General features: G+C 39.3%; 1 protein-coding gene and 1 long non-coding RNA gene across 2 annotated transcripts in view; one reads left to right on the top strand and one right to left on the bottom strand.

The window, feature by feature from the left end:
- Nucleotides 1-527: 527 nt before the first annotated feature.
- Nucleotides 528-24,245, top strand: LOC123967188 (heparan sulfate glucosamine 3-O-sulfotransferase 2-like). Its single transcript, XM_046043222.1, has 2 exons — nucleotides 528-1,134; nucleotides 22,924-24,245. The coding sequence occupies exons 1-2, from the start codon at nucleotides 623-625 to the stop codon at nucleotides 23,540-23,542; spliced, it is 1,131 nt and encodes a 376-aa protein (XP_045899178.1). The 5' UTR covers nucleotides 528-622; the 3' UTR covers nucleotides 23,543-24,245.
- Nucleotides 21,892-27,903, bottom strand: part of LOC123967189 — an 18,529-nt gene continuing 12,517 nt past the window's right edge. Inside the window, exon 2 of the long non-coding RNA XR_006824204.1 lies at nucleotides 21,892-23,317. This is a non-coding gene — a long non-coding RNA (uncharacterized LOC123967189). The remainder of the gene's footprint in view (nucleotides 23,318-27,903) is intronic.

Here is a 27,903-nt window from a genome sequence, read left to right as displayed (position 1 = left end):
ATTTGATATGTTACCTCCAATATTCAGGATGTCCCTTTAAAAGACAAAACGCATATAGAATTATGATCATGTGCGTGACGTCAGAGGGTTGATTAAATATTTATAGCCGGTAGCATAAGTGCATATATCTTCACAACTTCATTATGAAAGGGAAAGGTGGGTTGAGCATCGAAATCCCCTCGGAGGAGAGCGGAACAATCGGGCTGGTGAGAGTTTTCGGGGCGCTGATGACAGGTTAGACTTTTGCTTTTCTCTCGCACAGCATGGAGAAGGAGGATAACGATGGGCGTCAAATTCCTCTGGGATTCGTTTTAAGACATTGCCATCAGTAATTGAACCAAGTGACTCACTTCAAACTACTTAAGAAAAACTTGTTTAAAGGAAGAGTCTCTTGGAAGCTGCTGTAATCATATTCTGCTCCAAGTTTCTCGCACAGTTCAGCAGCCTATGAAAAGAAACAATGCGACTTACGCGCAGTTGATGCCTTCGAGAAGCCACCCCTATCCTCATATGCCAGTCTGTCTGACTTTAGAACCTATATTATCACCAGACTCCGGCTGCACACCAAAAGAGGAGGAAGACTCCGATGGAAAACCATGCAGCACTTTGAACCCATGGAGACATGGCACATAGGTTCCTCTTATCTACGAACAGATTCAGCGCCAGATTCGCCTTCATATTCACTGTGTCACTGTCCTGTACCTATTTATGCTATAGTATTCTTTTTTGTCGCAGCACAATCATGACAAACCAGGGCTATGAAGGGAAAAAGTGCCCGCCGAGCAAGAACGCAGGAGGGAAGAAACTTCTTGGAAAATTAGACAATTGCGCTTCGCTGGAAGTCAGGTCCGCTCTGGATGAGTCCGCAGCCCAGCGAGGATCAAGTGATCTCCGCGACCACATTAAAGCCCCAGCCTCATCTGGAAGTCACTGGGCTGACATGAAATTGAGAAACATGAGCGTTGCGCAAAAATATGGGAATAAGAAGCTGCCTAATGCGTTAATAGTGGGTGTAAAGAAAGGAGGCACTAGGGCGGTGCTGGAGTTCATCCGGATACATCCAGATGTGCGCGCTCTCGGAACAGAGCCGCACTTTTTCGACAGAAACTATGACAGAGGACTTGATTGGTACAGGTGAGGAAAAAAAAAGAAAGAAACATTATTTTACATTTTTTGACAGCTGATTTTTCCTTGTTATATTTCAGCATAGAAGCACTGTTATCACTTCTGTCAGGCAGTGCAGTGCAGTCACCCCACTGTGCTGCTGGGCAGGGGACTGGTGTGATGTGAGGTCCTGACACTTCCATGTCAAAGTGTTAATATAACTCCTCTTTCTGACAAGCAAGGACGGAAGATTATAGTCTAAAGCATTTCACAGTCATATAGATATTTCACAATTTCTCAGCGGCTAATAATTTTAAGGGGCACATTTGGCTGTATTGTCTACACAAAGATACCTTGTCTGTTGGTGGGTCTACTACACACACACACACCCACACACACACACGCACACACACGTAAACACACTTGCACACAAACCTAATTAGCATACCACCACTAAGATCACAAGTTAAATTCTACTTTATAGTCAGTATGTTCTTTTTCTCAGCGCTGCATGTTAACTGTTGGCAGAGCTCCATGATGCTGAACAGGCAGCTCTATGAGGCTGATGTAGGATCAGTTCACACAAACAATCACAGCCAACACAACAGATGACACAGGCAGCCCGCAGGTTACCAGCTGGCTTCAAACAGGCTTCACCAGGGCACAAAATGTTCTTATGATGGTTAGTGAAGGCAAAGGAGCTCACAAGGTGCACTGAGCTCAGAGCATCACCCCCACCCACCTCTGTCTCACTCTGTCACTTCTGCACAAGGTTTCTATTTAGATGTTCCCTGTTGAATCTAATCCACAGACAAGGCACCTTTCTAGTTCATATTTTCTGTTTCTAACCTATTGTCTGTTGAACTTTAATTGAAGCAGAACATTCAAGGTTCCTCTCAATAAAACAATGTAAAGATCACTGCCAAACTGAGTATGCAGTGGCTGAAAATGTTGCTCTATCTGCAGATGCCCTGCAAAAAGGCTTGACGGTGTTGTGTTACATTATGTCTGATTGTTGGAGCTGCCGACAGCTTTCCACTCACATACCCACAGTGCCACCAGTGTGGCAGGAACAGACCACAGAGCACTGCTTCCAAGAACATGGAACAAGTGATGAAGTCTGTCCTCAAGCTGCGCTGCAGGAATGAACAGCAGAGGCTGCAGCAAATTATCATGTATACGAGTACCTGCCCATCATGTCTCAGCTTATAGTTTGCTCAGATCTCGGTCAGACATGCACACAGATAGGGTTTTTTTGGCTTTTACCAACCTCAGATTTTAGCTTTATCAAATTGAAATTTATTTCTCTAAATTCTGCATAATTATGCAAAATATTTATTTGCTTCAGAGATGCTGTTTACAATGAGACTGACCAGTTTAAACTGTTTTGCTCAGTTTCCAAAAAGTTGGGCCCTGTCCAGCTCATTCTTGGACTAACTATGTCTTATAGTTTGATTGACATATGGTACACTTGTAATAATACTCATATATAGTTTTTTATACTTGACATACGGCTGTGATAGACCTTTCTGCAATGAGGTTTTTTTTCAAGGTAAATCTTAATAAATAAACCTTTTCTCTAACAATATTGTAACTAACACACACAAATCAGCCATCACACCATTACTCAGTTTAGTTGTTTCTAGGGCCTCATTTCAGACAAGAAAATCCAGCTTTTTCCTGAAGAGAAAGTTCTGTAGAACCGAAAATTTGCTCAGTCCTTAAAGAAAAAAAGAGGTTGAATTAGTTAATTCTTTGTGACTTACACATTTGTTTTAACTTGAGCTTCATAGTCAGGCTTGTCCTGTCACTGTTAATTTCAGAGTGAAATACATTTACAAAGAAAGAAAATGCATTGCAAATAATTCTGGTATGAAAGACGTGTACTCATGCAGATGCAAGACAATCCACCACACACACACACACACACACACACACACAAACAAACACATACACACAAAGACTGGCTGTACAATAGAGTTATCTCAAAAGCTGCATCATACTCATGAAAAGAGAATCAGTCCTTTTCATCTTCAAACTAATGAACCAGAGGCTCTAATATTACAAAAATGATTACATTAATGTAAGACACAAAAACACTCCAGAGTCCCTTTGTCGTAAGTTAAAAAGCAAACACTTGCTCTTTTTAATTACAACTTTTGATATTCTTAATTTTTCATGTATTATACGTGGTTATCAAGCTTAGACTGTGATGTAATTTTATTTGCATGCACAGGAAGGAGCCTTTTTGCTTTTTAAACTCTGATGTAAAGCTTCCTAAAGGGCTGTTTTATAGACAGATATGCTCAAAACATGAGTCAGTTAATTCATTTACACATGCACACAAAGCCAAATGTAGACACAGTGTAATGGAGTCAGTTGCACATAGTGTATTCGTAGGAATTGTTTTTAAATTAACAAGCATCAACACAAAACCCTTCAGTAACACAAGTTAACCGAACACCAGTTGAACACCTGAGCACATCAGCGTATGCAGAAAGAAATAACTGTGGTGCATTTTTCCCTCCAACAGAGCACATCAGACGTCAACACATCTTCCTGCCCGAACCATTAGGCCATTCATTACACCAGCAGGCCTCCATCATAGACACCTACCATCTTAATGCAGCTTAATGATGTCAACTATTAGACCAAAGGTTTGAGCTTTACAGAAGTTCAATTTTGTTTTTCTATTGAGGTCCCACACTTATATGTTACCACTTGTGGAAAATTACAAAGCTGCACACTTGTCACAAGTTGACAGTTTATATATTCAAGAATCTTAAACAATAGCATGGATGCAATTGCTGGTTTAATTCAGGCTGGACTTGACGAGTGACTGAGTGATTATTGTATTAGACCAGCCCTCAGTGATAATCTGTCACAATGTTCGTGTTGTTGGCAGAACGTCACATAAAGTGTCTTTCCATTGTGATAAACTGTCACATTTGTCTCTGTATCAAATAACAAAATGTAAAAATCAATTCCTAATCATAAAACTGAGAAGATCAAACAAATATTAATATTTGGAAAGTTGTGGATGTTTATATTTTATCCACATTAGTGGAATGGCTCTGTGGAAAGCAATGTTGGTCAATCAGTCTAAAACTTTTGTCTGAGGTCAGATACAATGGCTGAAATGTCATTACATTTGTTACAGATATCCATGGTCCCCAGAGGGAGAATCCTAATGACTTTGGTCATCCCTTGACTTTTCTATTAGTGCCACCAACTCACCCTAATTTTCCACTTCAGTAAAAAGCAAGATATCTCTAAAGATTTTATCCCATCAGTCTAAAGTCGTACATAGTGTTAACTCTCATAGCATGCTAACATAAGCACCTTACATAGTAACTATTTGGCTGTTAACTGGTAACATGCTACCATAAAGATATAATATATGAAAACAGTTGAGTTTAAACATAAAGATTCATTCTTGACCTTGGGGACATTAGTTTAACAAAACAACTCAAGGTTCTCTTAATAGCAAACGTATCTCTCTATTGCATCTCATCCATCCAACAATGGTTAATTGAAATTGCATTGATTAATTGTAAGTTTCTATTGTTTCTAATTCATTCGGGCACGGACGTTTATATTTGATCTTGGGATGTGACAAAATAATCTCAACACATGGTCCACTTACTAGCTTTTCAAAACTTCAATGACATCTCATGGCATTCATCAACAAATGCAACTGGCTCTGGTGCCAGTAGCTTATATCTGTTGAACAGACAGACACACAACATGTGACACCAAATTAACTCTTGTCAGTTTCAGTATACTGGCCAGTTTGTCTTGTTACATTAAGCGTGTGACAGGTCATTTAGCCTAAGAAGAAAAATGGTGCAGTGTTCATTACTGTACATCCTAAACAGAACACATGTGGCCTCATTTATTTTGTGCGAGTGTATTCACATAACCATACCTGACAAAACAAACATTTTGCTGCCACCGATTTCCTCTTACTTCTCTCGCCACTTTTTCCATTCTCCACAGACTTATAAAAATAAAATAAAAAACACGTCACTATACACCATCAAGACTTAAAAGGGCATCTCAGCTCTATTGATTTCACAGGAGTCAGAAGCACTTCCAGTAGATTTCCTGAGAAGGGTTGAAATTGTATGAGAGTGTGCAGCTACAAATATTCTCCAGGTCCACATTAATTGGCTCTGGGAGGCAGGGAACTATGGAACAGTATGATCAGAAAGGTTGATGAGGACAGAAAGTTAGACGTTTCTCATTTAACACAGAAAACTGCACATTATACAGCAAGGGATGGTAAGGCGTAACTCTGCATTATTAATGAGCTGTCTTCATTTCAGTGCAGCTCAGATACATGCAGTGGTTAACATTAATTACAAAACATCTCTTATTGAGACGTTTCCTTAGTGAGACCAGTCTGAAACACAGGGATGGTGCTTTTATTCCTTTAATAGAATCATTTAGGAAATAATGTTATCATACATACATTATGGACCGATCACATCCTAAAGCTCAAGTACTGTCTATGCAATTAAGCAACCAATACTGCCAGTTAAATCTGACAAATTTGATTTTGTCTCATATTTAATATAAAACAATAACCTTTCACAAATTTTACCGCTTCTGAACAACAATTGAAGGATTGCTACTGAATTTTTGTACAGACATTCATGGTACCCAGATGATTCATCATAATAACTTAAGGGATGCCCTGACATTTCCTCAAAGACGTTCACAGTTGTGGTTTTGAGTGAAAATGTCTTAACAACTATTGGATAATTTGCCATGATATGTGGTACACACGGGTGGCACGGTGGTGCAGTGGTTAGCACTGTCACCTCACAGCAAGAAGTGGGTTCATACCCCGGTTTCCCCGGCCTTTCTGTGTGGAGTTTGCATGATCTCCCCGTGTCTGCGTGGGTTCTCTCCAAGTGCTCTGGCTTCCTCCCACCATCCAAAGACATGCAGGCTAGGTTAATTGGTGACCCTAAATTGTCCTTAGGTGTCTATGTGTGGCCCTGCGATGGACTGGCCACCTGTCCAGGGTGTACCCCGCCTTGCGCCCGATGTCAGCTGGGATTGGCTCCAGCCCACATGTGACCCTGTACGCAAGATAAGCGGTTGGCAATGTTCCCCTCAAGATGAATTGTAAAAAATTTGAGGATCTCACAACTTTTCTCTAGCGCAAGGTACAAATTTCAAATTGTCCAATGCTTTGATTTATGACTAAGTACATGATTTATGACTAAATACATACATATACATACCTAATCTGCTTCAGCTGTACAGTGATAAGTCCAAAGTAGCAACTGTTAGGATGCTAAAACGCAACACCAAATGGTCAACATGATAAACATTATGCTTAGCATCAGCATGTTAGCATCATCATTTTTGTACATTATGTAACTCCCCGGGGTACCTCTTCGGAGTTATGGATGCAACTTGCACATTAAGTACATATTCCCACCACTGGTGTTGATCATAGTTTGAATGGGTTAAAGGCACTAGACCATTTCCAGGAAGGGGCAAAACGCAAATTATTCTGTTTAATTTTTGTAACATTAGTTGCACTAACTTTGATAACAACCGTGTCTCATAAAATAACATTCATATACTACAATTTTGCAACAACAAATATGTTTTGGCAAAAAAAAATGCAGCCTGGAAACATTTTTAATCAACATAACACAAGAGCAAAATGTTCATTCTGAACCTATCCGCACATGATTCACTGACACTACATGACACTTAACAACTGAAATATTAAACAAGTCAAGACATACTTAAAGGACAAGACATGATGTATTTAGTTGCAGAAACCAAAATCTTTTCTTAACCAAAGTGTATAAGTAGCCTGAACCAAACCAGGGGCAAGTGTCCAGGTGGATGTAGAAAAGAGCTGGTGCTCTCAAGCGGATGGCCAAGGGCTATACAGGGGAGTAGCTGGAAAGTGGATGGCTGAAGGACTGGGGCGAAGCTTGAGCCAGGCGGTCAGACTGAATAACTGAGCAGGTCCGGAGGATGACCAGGAAGTCGATAGTGAAAGCTAAAACCCTCTGGATGCTGGCTGTTAAGGCAGACCCCCTCTGGAGGCTAGAGAAGGTGAAACCCTTTTGGAAGTCGGGCTGGAGGCCAGCGAAGCAACTGGAGGTCAGGACCAGAGTCTGATGGCTGAAGTGCGGGACCAGAGGCCGGCCACAAGGCAGGAGGACTGCAAGGAAACAAGGGGGAGTCATGGAAACCGGAGACTGTTGAAGCACAGGGGTAGATGATCAGCGACAACAGGATCAGCAACCCGTTCTCATCTCGTAGTTATTTCATGCACAAGGTACTTTGGCGTGTGTATGAGACGCCTCCAGGCACTTCTGTATATGACGCCCTGGGGTGACTGGAAACTCTAGTAGCACTTCTGGTCGCTAACTAGCTAACTAGCAAAGTTTGTGTTTAGGGCGTTGACAGTCTCCTGAAGCACCTTAACCATCACAGAAGTTTGTGCCTAAACCAGGGCTCTCAAGTGTCACGCATTCACCGTGAGACACACGCATTTCAGCCAGTTCACACGCTCACACGCCACACCCTGTATTTCTCACGCTTATTTAAGTGATAACGTCCTCTAAGTTGTCCCGCTATATTCAATTAATGGACGATCATTTTGTGCTGAGTTCATAGCCTTCTGCCTACAAAATTCCAGAGCCGTTAAGCTGATCAGAAATTAAAATGCGTTGTTTTCGGGTGAATTCGTGACGCACGTTTGTTACCAGGCAACATTGATGCATGCGCACACACGGAGTGGAAGTTGGAAGCGCAAGACCCGTTGAATGCGGTAAATGTAGGGTGTTTTTTCTTCAGCATTTTCATTTTAGGATTCCTGGACGAAATCACTTGCCTGTGATCAAAGAGTGAGAGCAGCTGATGTTGGGGAGTGTAGCCAAATGCGTGCTAAATTATTATTGATGCAGTCAAAAACTCTCCAACCTCTTTGCAACCAGAGGCTTTGGATTTTTTAGCCAGTGGTGAGCAAAGTAACATAGGCCTATTCATCCATCCATCCATCGTCAACCGCTTATCCTGCGTACAGGGTCATAGGGAGGCCAATTCAGAACCTTTAAAAAAAAAAAAGTACCAATACCTCACTGTAAAAATACTCTGGAAGTAGGCATACTGCATTGAAAAAGTTAAGTAAAAGTATGTAAGTAGGCTATAAGCAGGAAAATGTAGAAGTAGCCAATTTAAAATAAAAGTAGCCTACTCAAAGCAGAAAGAAAAATGTCCCATTTGACTGTAATACTATTCATTAGATTATTAGTCATCATACATTAAAGTAGTTGGTTGAGGTTGAACTATTTTGTATCAGACTTCAATTAATGACTATTTTTATTTTAATCAGCTGATTATTTTCTCCATTAATCGATTGTAAGAAATTCTGAAAATAGCAAGATATGTTCTCACAGTTCCCTAAGTGACATCTTCATAATGCTTGATTAAAAATACATTAAAATAATCAAGTAAAAGCACTTCACATTTGTGAAGCTGGAACCATGAAATGTTTTTACATAAAAAATGACTAAAACCAAGTTACCAATTAAATTTCTGTCAATTAGCCTAACTGTAGTTCTACTAGCTGGACTTTTCTAAACTGTTAAGTAATTTAATTTATATTAAAACATCCTATTTTTTTACACTCTTCATTTTGTGTGTAAAAAGCTTCTTTTTTTTAAGTAACTAGTAATTGAAGCTTTCAGATAAAGTAAAAAGTACAATATTTCCCTTTGAGATGTGGGGAAGTAGAAGTAGAAAGTGGCATGAAAAGAAAATACACAAGTTCAGTACAAACCTTGTGTACTTAAGTACAGTACTACTTTGTTACTGTCCACCACTGGGCTTAGCTTTGGCTGCGTGAAACTAAGGAAAGGAATGGAGATGTTTTTCTATATTTTGGCTCTGGACAGATTATCCATCATGACGCTGAAAATGGGTGGCCTTGAGCCACAGGGCTCTAAGTGGGAACCTTCTAACCCTGTCATCAAGGCATTAAAATGTGCATCAAACAATTACAACACAATCACCATTCATTCATTTCATTCCATTCATTTCAATTCACCAAGTTGAAATTTGTAGCCTGCTCACACACACAGCTTGGCATATATCCGTAGGGCAAGTTCTGCCATCCTACTGTAGGCCTATGTGTACGGCACTGCTGCTCAGTGGGCTCGTTTGGGCCCAAATTTCTTTTTAGTTTGACACATTTGTATTTTTGAAATATAAGTATATATATATATATATACTCTTATCAGATTTACCTATTGTTATACATTCTGTTTGTTCGGGTTAAATATGAACTATAGGTAAAATTTAACTGCTAGTAAAATCTTGATTTCATGAGAATTGGCTGGGGCTGAGGGGCCACTGTTGCAAATATTTGAGTGGCTCCTCCTCTAACACGAGTTATCGCACTCCAAACTTTTGATAAAACTTAAGAGTCCTGGTCTAAGCCTAAGTCAGTGAATCTATGCATGTCAACCGGCTAACCCTACAACTAGCAGGTCGGGTTAGCCCCCTTTGTGTTGCAGCGCAAAACGTAAAATAACTACGCTATCTCAAAGTGTGGGTATATGACGACTGAGATGAGAACAGGCTGGAATCAGGGGGCTTCTGTAGCTCAACAGGGTCAGGTGACTGCTGATGCTCAGGAGCAGAGGATTGTTGGCGCTCATGAAGAGCAGATGACCAACGCAGCTCAGGTTTACTCCAAAACAGAAGACACCTGCAATTTGGGCTCATTGGATTGTTACAGCGTAGGAACTAGAGTCATTTGCAGCTCTCAAACAGGAAATTGCTGCAGGTCGGGGGGAACGGGCGGTTGCTGCAGCTCAGGCACTAGAGGCTGCTGCAGTTTTGTGACTTGTGGTTGCTGCAGCTCAGCAGGGACAGGAGGTTGCTGCAGCTCAGCAGGGACAAGAGGTTGCTGCAGCTCACCAGGGACAGGAGGTTGCTGTAGCTCAGCAGGAACAGGAGGTAGCTGGATTACAGACAGGACATGAGCAGCAGGTGTCAGCCAGGTCACTGACAGAACAAGAGTAGTGGGAGTCGGATGGGACTGCCCCTGCTGCCAAGGAACCAGGAGCTAGTCTCGGCTGGGCTGCCGACAGGGAGCCAGACAGGACAGGTGGCAATTGGAATAATTTGCTCGCAGGCCAGAGTGAAGGTTTGCTGCCAGTGGCCATGATGCAAGCAGACAGAGAAACTGGCTGGACACTAGAAGCTAGGACACAAGAAGGCTAGCTGACTAGGTTGAAGGGTGAAGGTTGAATACCAGCAGACAGGAAAACAGGATGAAGAGCAGGAGTGTAAAGAAAGTTAGTGACCCACCCAGGTATGAAGCCAAGGTTTTGGCTTTCCTCTGTGCCATAGAGTGACCAAACGTCCCCGTTTTCCAGGGACAGTCCCTGGTTTTTGTGGCCTGTCCCCAGATTTTTGTGATACATTAACATTTCTTTTAACAGAATAAACACAATTGTGGGCAAATAAGCAATAATTTTAGGCAATAATTGAAGTCTGTTGTTGCCGATGGAATATGTGTTTGGTAGGCTTATGTCTAATATCCTTGTTTATATTTGGTAAACGGACTGTAGCCTGTAATTGACATGACTCACTGCTGAGTTATATATAAAATAAAGACATGATCTCTTTTGCAATTATCCTTATGACTACATTATTTTAGTTGCTGTGCACCAACCAATCCAGTCCTTTTTACCTGTTAATGTACCTTTAAATGGCCAATACAACCCACTTAATGCAGAATTCCACTTGCCAGAAAGTAATTGCAGCCTGTACTTATTGACTGAACGGGAGATTCTGCCTCAAAATGACTTGATTTTATTCAGAAGTTATATTTGACAGATTATAACTCAACTACTTTTTACCTCTCAAAAATGCCTTTAAATGGCCAAAATAACACATAAAACGCAGTATTGTCCTTGCCAGAAAGTGATTGCAGCCTCTACTTATTAACTGAAAGGTTATTTCTGCCCTGAAATGACTTGATTATATTCATGAGGATTATTTTTGACAGATTATAATTCACCTAGTACTGTTCACCTCTTAAAATACCTCTAAATTGCCAAAACAACACATAAAATGAAGTATTCTACTTGCCAGAAAGTGATTGCAGCGAGATTACTTATTGACTGAAAGGTAGTTTGTGCCTCAAAATGACTTGATTTCATTCAGAAGAGTTATATTTGACAGATGGCAAAATCCTTTTTATTTCATGTATAATAACATTAAAATAATTAATTTTCTTAATGACATACTGACCACCAAACCAAAAATGTCCCCAGTTTTCATTTCAGAAATCTGGTCACCTCACAGTACTGCCTCTCTATGAGATCCACCAATAAATGTGCTGTAGGTCAAGCAAAAGCTACTGATGACAGCTATCTACCTGCAGCAACTGATACTTTAAAAATAACTGTAACTCTATCATTTTGAGGACATTGTGGTTCTGGAAATATCCAGCAGTCAGCATCCTTAGCTCACACTTAGAGATTATCAGCTTCTTAACTTCCTCCCCTTGGCGAACCCAATTTGTCCCTACAGTCCCCGATCAAATCCTCTCTGAGCTTTCTCTCCTGTGTCTCCCCAATTCTGTATCTTTTTGTACTTTCCCACCATCTGTGTGAAGAGTAAGGTGCGTGGACTGTCCGCTCTTCATATTATACATTATAAATATCCTTGACTGTCACATTGCTATAGGCTATAGACCCCAAAAGAACTTCTAAGAGCGCCAGTGTTGATGAAAATTCAAGAAATCTCCATTTGTGTCAGTTGAGATGCTGCTGTAAAATCTGCCCATCACTAATAAAGACATTCACAATGTCGCAAAGTTATTCTCATGAATGGAAAAATGAAATAGAAAAAATATCATTACAAAATACACAAAAAATGCATTTAGCCTCATCTGAGAATGTGCTGTTTAGGATTTCAGAGGGTTTCCCGTCTGTCTGAGTGTCTTCATTTCGATGTCCGTGGATACTTTCCTGTGCCACATGTTAATGTGACAGCTCGTAGCTCAGCTCAATTCAACGTGTCATTGTGCAAGGAGAGCAAGTGTCAGTCATTTCCCTCTGCAGACCGAACCATGAATAATTGTTATTTAAAGGAAAACAAGAGCCTAGTGTTCAAATGACAGCGATTAAATAGGTTTTGGTTCAAGGTCAAATACATTATGCAATTTCTTTACAGTACTGCAGGACTTTATTGTTCTGCTATGAAAATGTCTTGATTCTATTAAGTGGCTGAGGACAGGCCTGACATCAAAAAGATCCTCTACTGCAAGACTGGCTCAGTCAGTCTGTTGTTTTTTGTTTTTGTTTTCAATTAAATTAGAGAAATAGATGCTTGATTCTCAGAGAGCTGAATTGTTATTCACCTCTGTTCCTCACCCAGCTGAATTGGCCACTGTATTTGTCTGGACTGCTCTTTGTTAACTCTTAATAGACTTTCAAGACGGCAGACCTCTGTTGCTGGTGATTAATGATCAGATGTCATCACAACTGTAATCTAAGTGAGTGATACTTTAATAATGGAGCAGCCTCTCCAGTGGAGACTGGATCTCTGCTGTCATATCAAGCAAGAAGAAGATGCCATTTTTAGGAAGTGCAATGGCACAGACATTATGAGAATCACGCAGCATAAGAAAATTTTCTCTGCACAGTCTACCTGAGTAATACAAATCGTTAATGGGTTTGGATGGCAGGGAGCAAGTATGTGTGTTGTATTGGCTTTTCAGGACATTTCAGAACAAATGGTTTGCATGAAATACATTCTACCCTAGCCAGTTTCTATAAGTATGGAAAGGAAGTTTGCAAACAAAGCTATTTGAAAGAAGAATACAGTATACATAATATTATGAACAAAAATGAATTTGCTGCAACTTCAAACAGTCAAAAGCTCAGTGCTTAAAAAACTACCTTGAAGCTACTATGACAGGCTCTTGGGACAGTGCACATGCTTTACTAACCAGACCATAATACTTTAGTACATTAACCCAGCTTTGCATGGTATTTGCATTGTATTTTTGTGTTCAGGATTACTATGATTTACCCTTATGTTACTCATGATAGCACTGTTGTAGCATGTTTTTGTGCAGCTATAATTAAGTCTAAAGATACCAATATAAACATAAGGATGCAATTTTAATTATCAGTGTTAATCAGTGTTTCCCCTGCCATTGTTTTGGCTTGGGGGATATGGACACACAAGATAAAGTTGTTTTCACAAACACAGGCAATTCACTTCTCGCTTGTCGCATTAAAAGTTCAATTAATTTGAACTTTAGTCGCGCAAAGTGGTTCTGGTGTCAACAGGTTCCGCTTCTGTCTTCTCTGTGTCGGTGTTTCAGCGGGGGTGGGGCTCATACAGACAGACACACATCCATCCATACACAAGCCATGTTTCCATCTAATTGTCAAGCGAATTTTAAGCAAACCTTTGAAATGTCGCAAAAAAGAAGAAAAGAAAATGTTGAAAAAGTTGAAGTTACAGATGGCTGTAATAAACAAGAAAAAGAGGATGCAAACCAATGACCTAATCTATCGCATGGACCTTAAGACCATGGATTTGAGAAATATGGAGAGAGGTTTACTGAATTTCATAAGGCCCTATCCATGATCTCATTGCCCAATATGTGAATGTAGCATAACTGTAAGCTCCATCAGGAGGTAGTAACTTTAGCAGTAAAAATATCAAAGAGGAATTGAGAAAGACGAACCTAAACAGACAAAAATTAGTGCGCCGCGTCTATGACGACACCACATATCTTTTACACATCTGCTCCACAAAACTATGGGGGGTCTACCACCCATCCTGAAAAAATTATTCATGATTGTGTGTGTTATTTTACTTTTCAGTACCTCTGATAAAGTTTCTTCTGGAAAATGTCACCTTTTTATTTCCACACCCAAGCTTTTTGTGTATTGCCAAGGACTGTGACCGTCATTACTCTGCATGCTGCTGACTGTGATAACACACTGGCAATGAGAGCCCAGGAGACTTTTCCTTATAATTTACTGTGTAACCGTTTTGTTGTTAAGTTACTCCGAGACCGAACAAACACAGCATGTAATTGATACTTTGATTTGGGCCTCTCCATGGTCAGCCAGTGAGCCTGCATATTGTTTAATAGGCAGGGTTCATTATTAGTTCTTGTAATGACAAACATTTCCAGCGGGAGGTAAAGGCCATTCTCTAAATCCCTCTGCCCCTGTGCCTCAGATAGACTTCACTTTGTGATTAATGGTTTCTAAGTTAAATCCCAATCAGTGTTTGCCTGAAATCCTCCAACTCATTAAACTTGTTTATTTGTATATTGTGGTGTGTTGCCACAATATACTCAATATGCTCAATTACAAGTGATAGGGTTGATGATGTGCATTCAACATTGGTTAGTTTACAGATAGATTATTGGATGATTGTAGACTGTGAAAGCATGAATGAACCTCTGACAGGTTGGCAGTAATAGATTTTTAGTTAGTTTTTACAGGGGTGATTTCATATGTGATGTCTACATTTAACATTGCATTGCTTCACACTTGTAAAATTCACATGTGCCTAATACATATGTGAATATATGTGTAATGATAAATTATGTGTAAAAAGGTGCTGTTGAGAGAAACACACTGGTTAATTTTGTTTGTTGTTTTGGAAGGTACCTGCATTGTCGACGTGTGGCTTTGTTGCATGACAATTTTGTATTTGTGCTGCAACAAACAATAGGCAACATTCTGTTTTAACTTCAATCACAGTGAATGACACTAATAAATTCCGAGTTCATTGATCGTTCACATGGAGATGATTCAAGGCTGACCTTTACCTGTTCTTATGGTCTGCATCCCTGATGAACCTACATTGCTCTTTAGAAATTAGTTCAATAAGACACACTTGTCTGGAGCTGAACAGTCCACTATTTCACTGCATTTCTTGTTTTCACACTGTGGAATAAATCATGTACATACTGAAGGTGATGCAGTGATTTGCTGCTTTTTTATTTATATATATGCAGTGTCACATACAGGGGTTAGATCTTCACAGTCTGTAGTGTGTAATGTAATACAACAGCACCAAAAGCTTTTAATATCTAATCTTTATTTAGTTTTGTATCAGAGAGGTTATGGTTTTACTGGTTTGTTTGGATTCTACTGGGGGTCTGTTCATCTGTAAATTGTTATATATGTTTGAAAGAGCGATTTTGATTCCTACTGGCCATTTCCCTAAAAATTTGATATGATGATGAAATTTGTATAGATATGAATGTCATCTGAACAAATCCTATTATATTTGTTGGCCCGCTATTTTTTTTACTACAGCACCACCACCTGGTCAAAATATCTTTTATGGAAGAAATAAAAAATGTAATGGTCAGGTTGGTCATTTCCTCTACTGCCACCCACAGTAGTCCCAAAAGGTTTGGTGAGTGGTAGGTGGTGGGTGAGTTGTAGCAACCAGTGCGTCACACACTGTCTGTGCAGGTTAACTGTGGTGATTTAGCTGACTATCAGAGTCTCATGCAGTCCTCTGTTAGTGCTGTCACTAAAAGACATAGATGTAAGTCCAGGTTTACTTAAATTGAAGCATAAAGTCAGCTTCACAATAGGTTTCACTACAGCACTGCACAGCAGAGAACTTCACAACCTAAAACTAACCAGAGGTGCTGTCCAGGCTGGTAGTTTCAAACTCAAAGGATAATGAATATCTCCCTAAGAACTGTGTAATCTGTTTTTTGATGAGATTTTCTCCAGACCTGTGTTAACTTGATGAGATAGAGAACTGGCTGTGTGCAGGGGCAGATGCTGTAGGGTTTAAAGTGCTCACCTGCACATAGAAAAGATTCAGATATTCGGTATGTTGAATGACTAAATCTTTAGGACCCAATGAGAAGTTGAAGCCTGAGTGAAAAAGAACAACTGGGCAAATGACATACTAACTGGCTGGTAAAAGTCAAAGACATCATTACATGGATTAATTTAAAGCTATAAATCTATTTCTAATGAAGTGCTTTATAAATATTTTAAATGTTGCATAAATGCTTTAATTTTCAGAGGAACAAATTGTAATAGGATTATTGTTGTTTTGAGCTTTACCCTTGATTGGCTAACAACACTCTAATTGTTGTCCTGCAGTGGCTCTGCTGTAAAAAGTGTGGCATGTTCTCCCAGTGGAAAACTGCAGGAGAACAGTGTATCTGCTTTTAATGGGGAGCCCTTGGTGCTTTGAAACAAAGACATCCATGTTTTTGACTTATTCCTCCATAATGATATAGCAGCATCCAGAAGGAACTAAGTGTGAACTCTAGACCTCCTGCCTCTACTGCGCCAACAAAGATAAATTGTTCAACAAAATAGCCAGCAGGCTCTTTCAGGGTCACTATAATATGCAGACTAGCAATCAGCACACTGCAGCTCATTAATGAGTGGCAATGACTGCCATGCTTTCCACTGTTGACCCTAACTACCTGTAGGTGAGAGATGCAGAAGGATGCTAGTTCTTGTGTTTTTCTTTCTTTCTTATGGAGTGGGCGATAAAGCTAACTTAAAACATAACATTCAATCAATATAGATCATAATTGTTAGAATAGTCAAAGTGGTTACTTTATTCATTGCTCAAATTCTAGTAAAAAGCCATATTTAATAATGGACACATGCAATGTTGAAGCAACTTCTAAATAAATCATTTTAATTTTAGTATTTGCTTCATCTGTTTTCACAAAGAGAATCATTCTACAGTGCATCATACTGAGGCCGTTAGACATCATTGTCATATACTGTAAAGTCTCCCTGTTGTGAAGGGACAAAAATCAAAAACCTCACAATAAAAGGAACGCAATGTGCACACCCATTAGTAGCTGCCTTACACCCATTTTTATTAACTCCCTGTGATGTCCTCTGTGTTTAGACGGACAGAGCAATGTGTTGAGTAGAGTAAGACACTTTCTCCTTTATGTACGGTATACACACATTGAAATAATCATCACAAAGACAAAAATAATAGGGTTAATTAATAAAGCTGCTAGTATTATGATTAACCAGCCAGGTCCTTTTACATTATGTTAGTTACTTGAGAATATGGAATTGCTTGAATATTTATAATAAAATATCAGACAAACCATTCAAGGCAATCTTAAATTGCCTTAAATTCAAACATACAAAATTAAATTAAACTAGAACTGCAAGCAGTTGTAAGCGGGGTCCAAGCCTCCTGGCGCAAGCCGCCCCCCCTGGCCCCGCGGAGTCGGCCCGGGTGCCCCGCAGTCGTGCCGCATAAGGACCCCAAGTTTGGTGTTGATCCGCCATTCCAAACCTAGGTAAAATATGGCATGGTTGGAAATCCTATTCATTTCAATGAGATTTTCCACAGCCTTTCAGCTTCGATTATTCGCCACCTAGAATCCGAATTGAATCAAATTTTTCAGGTGTCATCAGAGGCCCGTGGGGAAGAATTGAGCCAAATTTGGTGTCAATCGGACTTGCGGTTATGGAGATATAAAATGCATGTAAGTCAATGGGATTTCTTTTCAATAACGCCAACTAGGGACTAACTGTACCAAATTTTGCACAGCCCTTCAGGGGGGCATGCCACATAAGGTCGTCAAGTTTTGTGTTGCCTTTCGAAGCCAGAGATATGTTATACTTCATGTTTTTAGCGTTTTCACAAATATTTATTAGCTTGTAATTGGGACATTTTTTGTCGGATCAAAATTCCCTCTACAAACTTTCTTCGGCTTGGTCCAGAGATGGTCCATGCCAAGTTTCGTGTCGATCGGACTTGCGGCTTCGGAGGAGTTAGTTAAAATAGGTTTTCCAGTTTTCGCAAAATGAAAACGTAATCGCAGAGGCCATTAGAATATACCATTAGAATCGGCAGCATCCCCCAAACACGTAGACGTAAGGTTTATGAATGTGCACTGTAGTGAGCCGTAGTTATCCGGCAAAATGTCCTTTGGTTGAAAATATTTGGTGTCAATGGGACTTGTGGTTATGGAAATATAAAATGCATGTAAGTCAATGGGATTTTTTTTGACATCTTTAATCTGCAATAACAGTGCCACATATGGGCACATTTGGGTGAAGACTGGTGCCTGTTGTAAGGGGGCTATGCTGAACAATTCGGTTCCAGTTTCATGTCAATGTGACTTGTGGTTATAGAGGAACAATTTTTGGGGATTCAATAGCACCACCTAGGGTCGAGTTGCACCAAATTTTGCACAGGCCCTCAGGGGGGCGTCCCACATTAACGCTCCAAATTTGGTGTGGATCGGCCATTCCAAAGCGAAGATATGACATCATTTCCTGTTAGTAGCGTTTTTCACAAATATTTGTTAGCATATAATTGCGACATTTTTTGTCGAATCAAAATTTCCTCTAAAAAATTTCATCAGCTTGGTCCAGAGATTATCCGTGCCAAGTTTGGTGTCGATCAGACTTGCAGCTTCGGAGGAGTTAATTAAAATAGGTTTTTCAGTTTTCAAGATGTAGCGAAAAAAATGGAAATGGGCGGGGCCTATACCACGAGATTCAGCTCGATCCACCGAATACGTGGATATAAGGTTTTTGATATCCGCCATCGTAGACGGGAGTTCCAAGGCCAAACGTGTTGACCTTGCTTATAGTGCTCCCTAGAGGTAGAAGTGTGCGAATTTTTGCGCCTGAGTTACGTGCAGTGAACTGGACCTACCCTAGGAGTTTTGCGTCCCTTTTTTTTTTTACAGAAATTACTAACAAGAATTGTGTAATTACAGCATCAAATGCAATGCTGAAGCATCCAGAACAAATTTGACCAAGAACAGGTCTCATTTACAGTTGTGAGCAAATCTTCCACACCTGAGTTCACTTTCCCAGAGTGATTAAAATGTCACAGCCAAGCCTGTAATGCATTCTGACTTAAAGTTTCATCAAGAATTGGGAAGAAATCTGTAAATTACCCTGAAGAATTTAGTGTTGACTCTGAGTGAGAAGGTGGTAATCAATCAGAGCACTTCACTCAAATGTCAGTTAATCAAAGTGTGTGTCTAGGTATGTGTGCGTGTATCTGTGGGCTTGTTTTACTTTATTTGTGGGGGACAAAAACTGGTATTCCACTATACTTGTGGGGTCAGACAGCTTTGTGGGGACCAAAATTCTGAACTCCATCAGTTTGCATGTAGTTGAGCGCGGTGTGAGTGGTTAAGGTTAGGGTAAGGTGCTAGGAAATGCATTATGTCAATGACAGGTCCCCAAGAAGATAGTGCCACAAGGCTGTGCGTGTGTGCGTGTGTGCATGTGTCTGCTCATACATGTGTCGCTCCTACAAAGCAAGATTCACATAAAAGTGCATTTTAAAGTTCCTTTCTATTGATACATGCATACTGATAAAGATGCTAAAGTTTCAGAAACATCAGTGATTGCCCTTGAAGCAATTCCATTAGAATTACAATCATGTACAGTTTCTAACTGCAAATAATCATTACCAAGCAAGGACTGAACAGCTTTTAGTAAAAGCACACCAGAACCCACTGCCATAAGGACCCTCAATTTTATCTTTTAATTTCAGATGCTGTGTGCAGTGCTGGTAGTTTCTTGGGGGCATGTGGATAAAAAAAATGCTGATGGTTGGTTAGTACAGACACCTGCCTCAGGTATTGCATGTTCCACTTCTGGACTGATTCCTGCTATCTCCATAACAAACAGATACATAAATGAGGCTGCTGCTACCATGTGTTTGATTGAGCAAATAAAATATTTGATCAAAAACAGTAAACCTCTGCTCATCACTTGCATTCTGTTTGTTATATCACATACGGCCATTAGCTGTGTTAAAAGCCTCTGCTTCCTCAGGCTTTAGTGTTTTTGGGGCACGGAGCATAGAGTCCTTTTCCAGCCAAGTCAGCTGAGAGCATGCATGTCTGACACTTCTGCTGGCTGAGCCAGCTGACTTCATGTGGCTCACCACACACAAATGTGATAAAATAATTTCATTATATGCATCATCTAGACTTTCCAAACGTTATTGGACCCTATAGATCCAATAATTTTGGTTGGTCTGTGATACTCAGAAAAATGTATTTACCATTTGACAGCTTCTCCTTTTCTGACAATTGTATGTGAGAAAAATAGCCAGTGTGCATCACATGATGAACCCAGAGTTGCAATGCACGGTGTGTCAACTACAAAATAGCTTCAAAGCCCAGCACCATTTCCTGGTGGCTTGGTATGGACACTACTAATCTTTCTTTTCCGATCTGTAGCTTTTTGACATGCAGCTTGAGATATCAGTTTTTCTTTTTAAGAATTGTCCCTAACTGTACTGATTGCACTTACACCACAGTGCAAGTCAGACCACCTGCAGATGTCATCCAGGTGCTTTCAATTGCAGTGTGTTCATTTACACCTAAAAACACAAAAGTATCTGTTTTTCCTTATGTAGTAAAATAATACCCAATGTAAATGGGGTCTTATGGAATGGACTGTGATTACATGTGTGTATGAATATGTGAATCCAAAAAATTACATTTACTTTCAAGTCAAAACTTTAGTCTCAAACAACTTGGGGAACTGGACAGAAATATGTCAAAGAACCAGAGTATCTATTGTAGGGAAGAATAGAATAACACCTTCATGTTATATTCATAATAATTTATTTATATGATGCGTCTCAAGTTGAGATGCATCAGTCTTTCTTTTTTTAAAACCCCCATTTCCATCTTGTCAGTCCTTCTGCATTGTATAAGGTCAGTGTAACAGTCATGTAAGTTATCCGTTGCTGAGACTTACTGAGAGTAAACAAACAGAACAGAGGTAAGAATCAATAACTCATGGCCAGATAGCACATGTTGCAACTTCCTCTGATAGACAGGCTCCAAACAAAAAGTGGGAAAAATGTAGCTGTGAAATCTCTTAAGTCAACATAATTAGCATTTTATGGACACGTTATTCCTAGTGTCCTCATGCAATGGAGTATATGTAAACATGCTCTCAGCAGAATAATGCTGTACACAGTTGTATAGAGAACAGCAGAAAGCTATATATACTATTTTTAGCCAAATCTGTGACCTTACACTGTATGTGTTCACATTGTCATCCCAGTTATGTGACAAGTTGCAGTTTAAAACCAATGCAGGATCCTCTGATCTGCACAATCTTCATCTCAGAGGATGGTGAAAATGTTTGGAATTGACAAGCCAGATAATGAAGACAGTTTCCTCAGCACACAACCAAAGATCTGTTTAAATGCTGCATCTCCTGGAAAATGTCAGCAAGTTTTTTAGTATGTAGCAAAGCTGTTTGCTTGAAAAGGTGCTGTTCTCATAAAAGATTAATAGACGCCTAGTGGCCCTGAGGCGCCCAAGCCAACAACGCAGGATTCATAAATAAAGCTAAATGGATCAATATTTTCAAGACTTTAGAGGTAACCTATGGCTACCCCTACCTTGAGAGAGAAAGCTTTGAGAAAGGTTAGGTTTTAATCGAAGCCTTCCCCCAGTAATAATAAAGAAACTCCGGTATTTAATCATCAGAACTGTGTGGTAACGTACCTAAATCCAGAAACTGATTCACATGCTGTGAAAGAGAGGAATTCAGGGACTAAATCTTCTTTAATCATAAAAGTAAACGACCAGTTTAATATTACTCTATTGTAATTATCCTCACCAAACTGCAGAGTTATTGAGCTGATGCCAAATCCCTTTTCTGTTGAAAGGAAACAAGGAACAAAGTATGGATAGTCTCTGAATTGTGGCCAAGGCATTCATTGTCTCAACAAACAACATCAGAGGCTCATTAATCAACTTTTATTGAATCAAAGTGGCAAAGCAGAATGACATATTACAATGGGAAGGAAGACTCACATGACAAATATGACAATTGCCTGTAGTTTGCAAAGCCATTATCTTGGCAGCATGATGTTGATAATTATTATGCATGTTTTTATTGTACAAGCTGTACAATCACCAATTAACGTCTAACAAATACATTCACATTGTGTTTATTTGGGATTTGTCTACCTTTATTTGACACTGTGTACTTTGTGCTATGTTAGCGGGAAACTAAATGTTTGAAATACAGTAGTACTGCATACCTACAGTTTACTTTCTTATGTCTTTAAAAAATATCATCAAACTGTATTTTATAGTTTCTGTAATACCAAGATATCTATAGATTTGAAATATGATAAATTGTTATTTTGTTCTACCTACCCAGCAGTTGATAAAACAGTTATCTCCGCCTCGATCAGCTACAATATTAAAATGCTGCATACATGATGAGTAACAAAAATCCAACAAAACAATGACAGGAATCAATCTGCTGTATCATGAGTACATTTTGCTGCAAGTTTTCTTCTTAAAGTAAGTTTTACATATAAAGGTGCATTTTTTCATATTGTAGTATTACAATATAAAAGAAAAGTATTACACTTTTACTTAAGAAGCAGATCTGAATATGTTTTCTACCACAATAATATCACATACTTTACCTAGTTTTCCTTCCATAGTTTTTGAAATGTCATGAAATTGTATTTGCTTGCTTCTGTAATACCAAGATTTTGACAGATTTAACACACATAACCTACATTTCAGTATTTTCTGTCCTTTCTTCATTGTTGTGTTGCTGTTAACAAGCTAAATGTCACACAGGCTGTTTTTAATACTTGGTATTTGTGATACAAGAAGGGCATCATGTTTGCATTCCTAAGCTAAAATGTTCCTCTTACTAAAGTCATGTGCAAACGCTCCTGGACAGGAAAATAACAACTCTTGCTGACTCATCCATGTGTGTTTTATTTTTTTGTTTTTCTCCCAAGGGGACTAATGCCACGGACACTAGACAGCCAGATCACATTAGAAAAGACTCCAAGTTACTTTGTCACCAGAGAGGCACCCAGACGCATCTCCAACATGTCCCATGGGACCAAGCTGATTGTTGTGGTGCGTAACCCAGTCACAAGAGCAATCTCCGACTACACGCAGACTCTTTCCAAGAAGCCCGACATCCCTACGTTTGAAGAGCTGGCCTTTAAGAACCTAAGCCTTGGTCTCGTCGACTCTTCCTGGAACGCTATTCGGATTGGGATGTATATTCTGCACCTGGAGAACTGGCTGCAGTATTTTCACCTTTCGCAGATGCATTTTGTGAGCGGGGAGCGGCTGATCACGGATCCGGCAGGGGAAATGGGCCGCGTTCAGGACTTTTTAGGACTGAAAAGAATAATCACAGACAAGCACTTCTACTTTAATCGAACCAAAGGCTTCCCCTGTCTAAAGAAGCCGGAGAGCAGCAGCCAGCCGCGCTGCCTCGGCAAATCCAAGGGCAGGACTCACGCACAGATCGACCAGGAGGTCATAGATCAGCTGCAGGAGTTTTATAGGCCATTTAATATCAAATTCTATGAAACTGTGGGACAAGACTTCAAGTGGGATTAAGAGTGCCGTACAGAAACAGGGCTGTTTTTAAAATGGCTACCTCTGGAGACATTGAAATACAAATGAGTGTCTTCAACAAAATGTGTTCAAATGACTTGAATTGAGCTATGTATAGATTGACAGAATTTATATAGAATAAGATACAACTCAGACATTAAAATAAAAACATATGAAAGGTGTTACATACTGGAGTTGGGTCACAACAATTGCCATTTCTTTAAAATATATATATACAAAACCAAGTTTTCTTGACATATGGATTCATCAACAGGCAGGGTTAATTGATTAACCAAGTCAATAGCAAGCAATAATCACAATGCCTTCATGTCATTTAGTCACACCAGACCTACATTAATGACGTTTGAATATTCATTGCCTAGATTGCTTATTTATTCATAATTTCTGCTCAAACTGAACCAGCAGCTTTGCCATTAAAATGAGCTCTCAACATGAAGTTCCAGCAAAATGTCAAATGAATAATCAAATCAGCCTGTTAATTATTCTGCAATGAAACTTATTGACAAAAGTTCATAGGCAGCAGTGACAAATATGCTGAATAAATGTACTATAACTGAGAAGGAAAACTCGATATGTAAAGATAGATGCTATAACACTGATAAAGGTTTACTGCTTGTTGAATTTCAGCTCTTTCTGTGTCAGTATTTTTGTTGTGATCATCCAAATAAAAGGCAGAATTCTTAAATTCAAGTATTTATTTGAAATATTTTCTACTACATACCTACACGTAAAGTAAGTAGTAGTGTTTTTTTCTTAAGATGCCAAGTTATAGTATGCAGTGATATTTATTCCCTAAATGTGTGGTGTATTCTTGTCCTCCTAATATAGGTCAGTTTCTAATGTAACAAAACAAGTGCAGCACATACATTTTGGGGTTTTCATAACACCTGATGTCAGTCTCTGTGACAGGTACTTAATTCATAACCTAATGACTCATGCTAAAGTTACTAAAGTCTATATCAAAGCTTGCAACCTGCCCCATCTTCAAAGTTCTCTTCACACAAAAGTTACATTCAGAATTCATGTGATTTAGGAATTTACCTGCACATTTGAGCATGACTTTCACCCCCATCTCCTGGCCATATTTCAAGGAATTAACTTTTGTATTGAGCCTGTTGAAAGATATATCATTCCTTACCAAATGCTGCCATGCATGTCATTGATCTCATTAACTTTCAAGATTCCTCTTTTTGATGGATTTGATCGTTCTCTCTCCTAATGGGTCTTCATGCTAACCAGCTAGATTAACCTCCTGAATTTGCGCCCTGAAACCAATCAGAGTTGTCATTAATAATTTCCAGGCCTCCATAAAAAAAGATGAAGAAAAGTGCAGAAAATCAAGGAATCTATAAAAATATAATAAAACTACAAATTAAAAATGTGCAATTTTATGTTGCAGTGTTGATGCAATGCAATACAGACAGCAGCTGTTAGAAAAAACATACCTCCTCAATTCAAAAGATTCCAAAACTGCATTCACTTGTAATTAATTGTTCTAAGAGGTAATTTATTGAAAATATATGTTATTATGATAATCTACGCAAAGCACAATGGATGAAACTGCCAAGTTAAGCTTCTATGGTAATGATGAAACCGTATTTGAAAACTTTCTTCCATAGGTGTCACAGTTTCATTGTTTAATCTCCCGTTGCACAGCTGTGAAGTGAGCAGCCCTATCTAATCACAGCTAGACTAATGTGCAAATGTGACAATGTGACCTTCTATATTAAGGAAATTAGATATTCACTTGCATTCCAACTGTGCTCTTCCAGCCCGTGTGTTTTAGCCAACAGCAGTTTAAACTGTCATTTATGATAGTCTCCATTAACTTTTGATTAACCTGCCAATGCCGTCTGCAGCTGCCTGCTATTTAGTGAGCCATCAGCAGACACACCAGTTTAGCAATAAGCTCAATTTTATCTCAGTTCAGTTAATTATAACTTTTCCCCAAGAATGCTTAGGGCTTGATGACATGGCACTGAGAAAAAACTCCCACACCGCTGCCACCGTATGATACCCAATGAATACTATGATGTGTTATCAGCCCTGCATATGGCTACTTTCACGTAACTTCTGTTGATGAATATCAGATGAACTTTTTGGGGAGTATTCATGTCTGCAGAATGCAAGACATGTTGCAGAGAGAAAAATGGCAGCTTTCAAAAGTTCTGCACAACTTTTTCTCAAATGCTTGTGCTTATTTCATTTTTATGCTTCTTTGCAGTATCGAAGGTGTCCTACGCCTGCAATGTCACAACATGCAGTTGTGGCAATGAAAACACACTGTTTATTGATGTATTTAATGTATCAACCCCTCATTATGAAAGAACAAAGTGTTCACTGGGTATCTGACTGACCATTCTAACCTTCAAAGTAAATACCATAGAAGCTGTTGTAAATGTCATGAACTTTGAAAGACTCTGAGGTCAAATACACCTCTGCCACTCATCAGAAATGTCAGTACACAATAAAATCAATTACCACAGAGTCCAATAATTTTCCTTCTCATTAAAAAATTCAAATATGTGTTCTGAGTCACCTTATATGGACTCCAAAGCTGTAGAGGTCTTTCGTAACTCCTGCCTTGAAAACCTATTGAAATTCTACCGAAGCTCCAACCCTGAAACTTTACAAGCCTGTCTGTAATCTCTGTATTATGGGGACGACATCTGAAGAAAAAAAAAAGCTGCAAATGTGCTGTGTCCCAGAAAGCACAGTGACTATAACCTGCTTCAAAAAACTGCATCAAAATGCTCAAATACAATGATAGAAAAAGGCTGAGAATATCTTACAATATTTATTGTTATTATAATGTACCAAGTTTGCTGCTATTTTTTTTCCGGATTTCACTTGAAATTTTAAGATGTAATCTAGCTTGTTTCTTACTGGAATGTGTAGTTTCCCCAAGAAGACTTACATTCGGGGGACAGTGTTAAAGTATTTATATCGAGACATCTCCTTGTCCCCTGTAATGAGCCAAAGCTATGGAGGATAATGAGGATCTTCCTTTTTTTCCAATGGACAATGTGAAGAGCAGACTTCCCTTTAGATGATTTGAAACTTGGCAGCCAGAAACCCCCAGAAGAAATCTCATTAAATACTAAAATCGCATATGAGCTAACCTCTACCTGCATCAATGCACCTTTTGAATATGTCATCATTCTCCAAGGTTTCTCCAGGAACATGTTCTATCACTGTGTACCATACCTCAAGCTGTTCCTCTAAATTAAAAGATGTACCCAAAAAAATGGATTTATATCCTATGCAGATGTTTGTCTTTTCTCAGAATGTGTCACCGTGTCTGCAATGTGGCTTCATTCTTGATGTTCCTGATGAGCTCAGTGTCACACTAATGAAAAAGGAATACGTCAGCCAGCCACAGATGCCAAGTCTACATGTATGTACACACACCACTAACCAATGCAAAAACTTTTCTCCTCACCTTATTTCCTCTGGTCTGTCGAACATGCAGTGCTTGCCTTACCTTCAGAAAGGTCAAGTGCAAAATGGGTCTCCAGGCACACTCAACTAATTAAGCAGTAGGGGTGGAAGATGCATACCAGCTCCTGGGATACCGCAGCGGTTGGTAGCCACCCTCAGGGGTAACCAACATATTGTTTCACATGCAAGTGAGGTAGGGATTTGCATTACATTCTCATGCAAAATATAACTCTATATTATTGTAGGAAGGAAAGCAACTGTATGATATAAAATGTACAAGTCTTTCTTCTTCCTGTTTAAAAATGCTAAACATTTAAAACAATTTAATTGATTAACATATAATTGTGTCTCTGCATTTTGATACAGTTACCATGAAATGAAGCTTTAGAATGTAAATGGAAAAGTATGGATCTGCATACTGTATGCATTCATACAGTATGCAGTATGAAACTCATATTTGATTTATTTTGCAGCATGCTATCCAGGCTTAGCCAGTTTCCGGTTTTCAAAATCGGAACAATAAGACGAATATAACTTAAAACTTCTTTTTTTTAATTGTATGTAAGGAGAAAAAGGCTGCAGCCGATCTGTAGCAGATGTTTGCTTTGGTATATTGGTGCATAAATAAGAATTATATGAAATAAAAGCAAATAAAAAGCAAGTACTGTAACCACAACTGTAAGTAACAGTCCTCTTTCATACCAAAATTTTTTATCCAAGTGCTTCTACGTTACACAAGCCTGTCCATCACGAGCCAGATGTCTCTTGATTTAAGTTAAAATGTTACAGAATAACAGAGGTACGAACATTTAAACTCTCTCACAGCTACGGTCCCTCGGCTCTGTGTGGCTGTAAGCTCCATGAGCTGGCGTGAGGACCAGGGGGGCTCCGTGAGCTGACTG

The sequence above is a fragment of the Micropterus dolomieu genome, unplaced genomic scaffold, assembly GCF_021292245.1.
Source record: "Micropterus dolomieu isolate WLL.071019.BEF.003 ecotype Adirondacks unplaced genomic scaffold, ASM2129224v1 scaffold_119, whole genome shotgun sequence".
Taxonomy (NCBI): Eukaryota; Metazoa; Chordata; class Actinopteri; order Centrarchiformes; family Centrarchidae; genus Micropterus; species Micropterus dolomieu.
The sequence above is the reverse complement of the archived record's forward strand: the minus strand, read 5'-3'. Positions and strand labels throughout refer to the sequence as shown.

What these genes read in the sequence shown, in the direction of transcription:
- LOC123967188 (XM_046043222.1), top strand. Translation starts at nt 623, where the DNA reads ATGGCACATAGGTTCCTCTTATCTACGAACAGATTCAGCGCCAGATTC. An exon ending in AGAGGACTTGATTGGTACAG is followed by an intron (nt 1,135 to 22,923) that starts GTGAGGAAAAAA and finishes TTTTCTCCCAAG; the next exon opens with GGGACTAATGCCACGGACAC.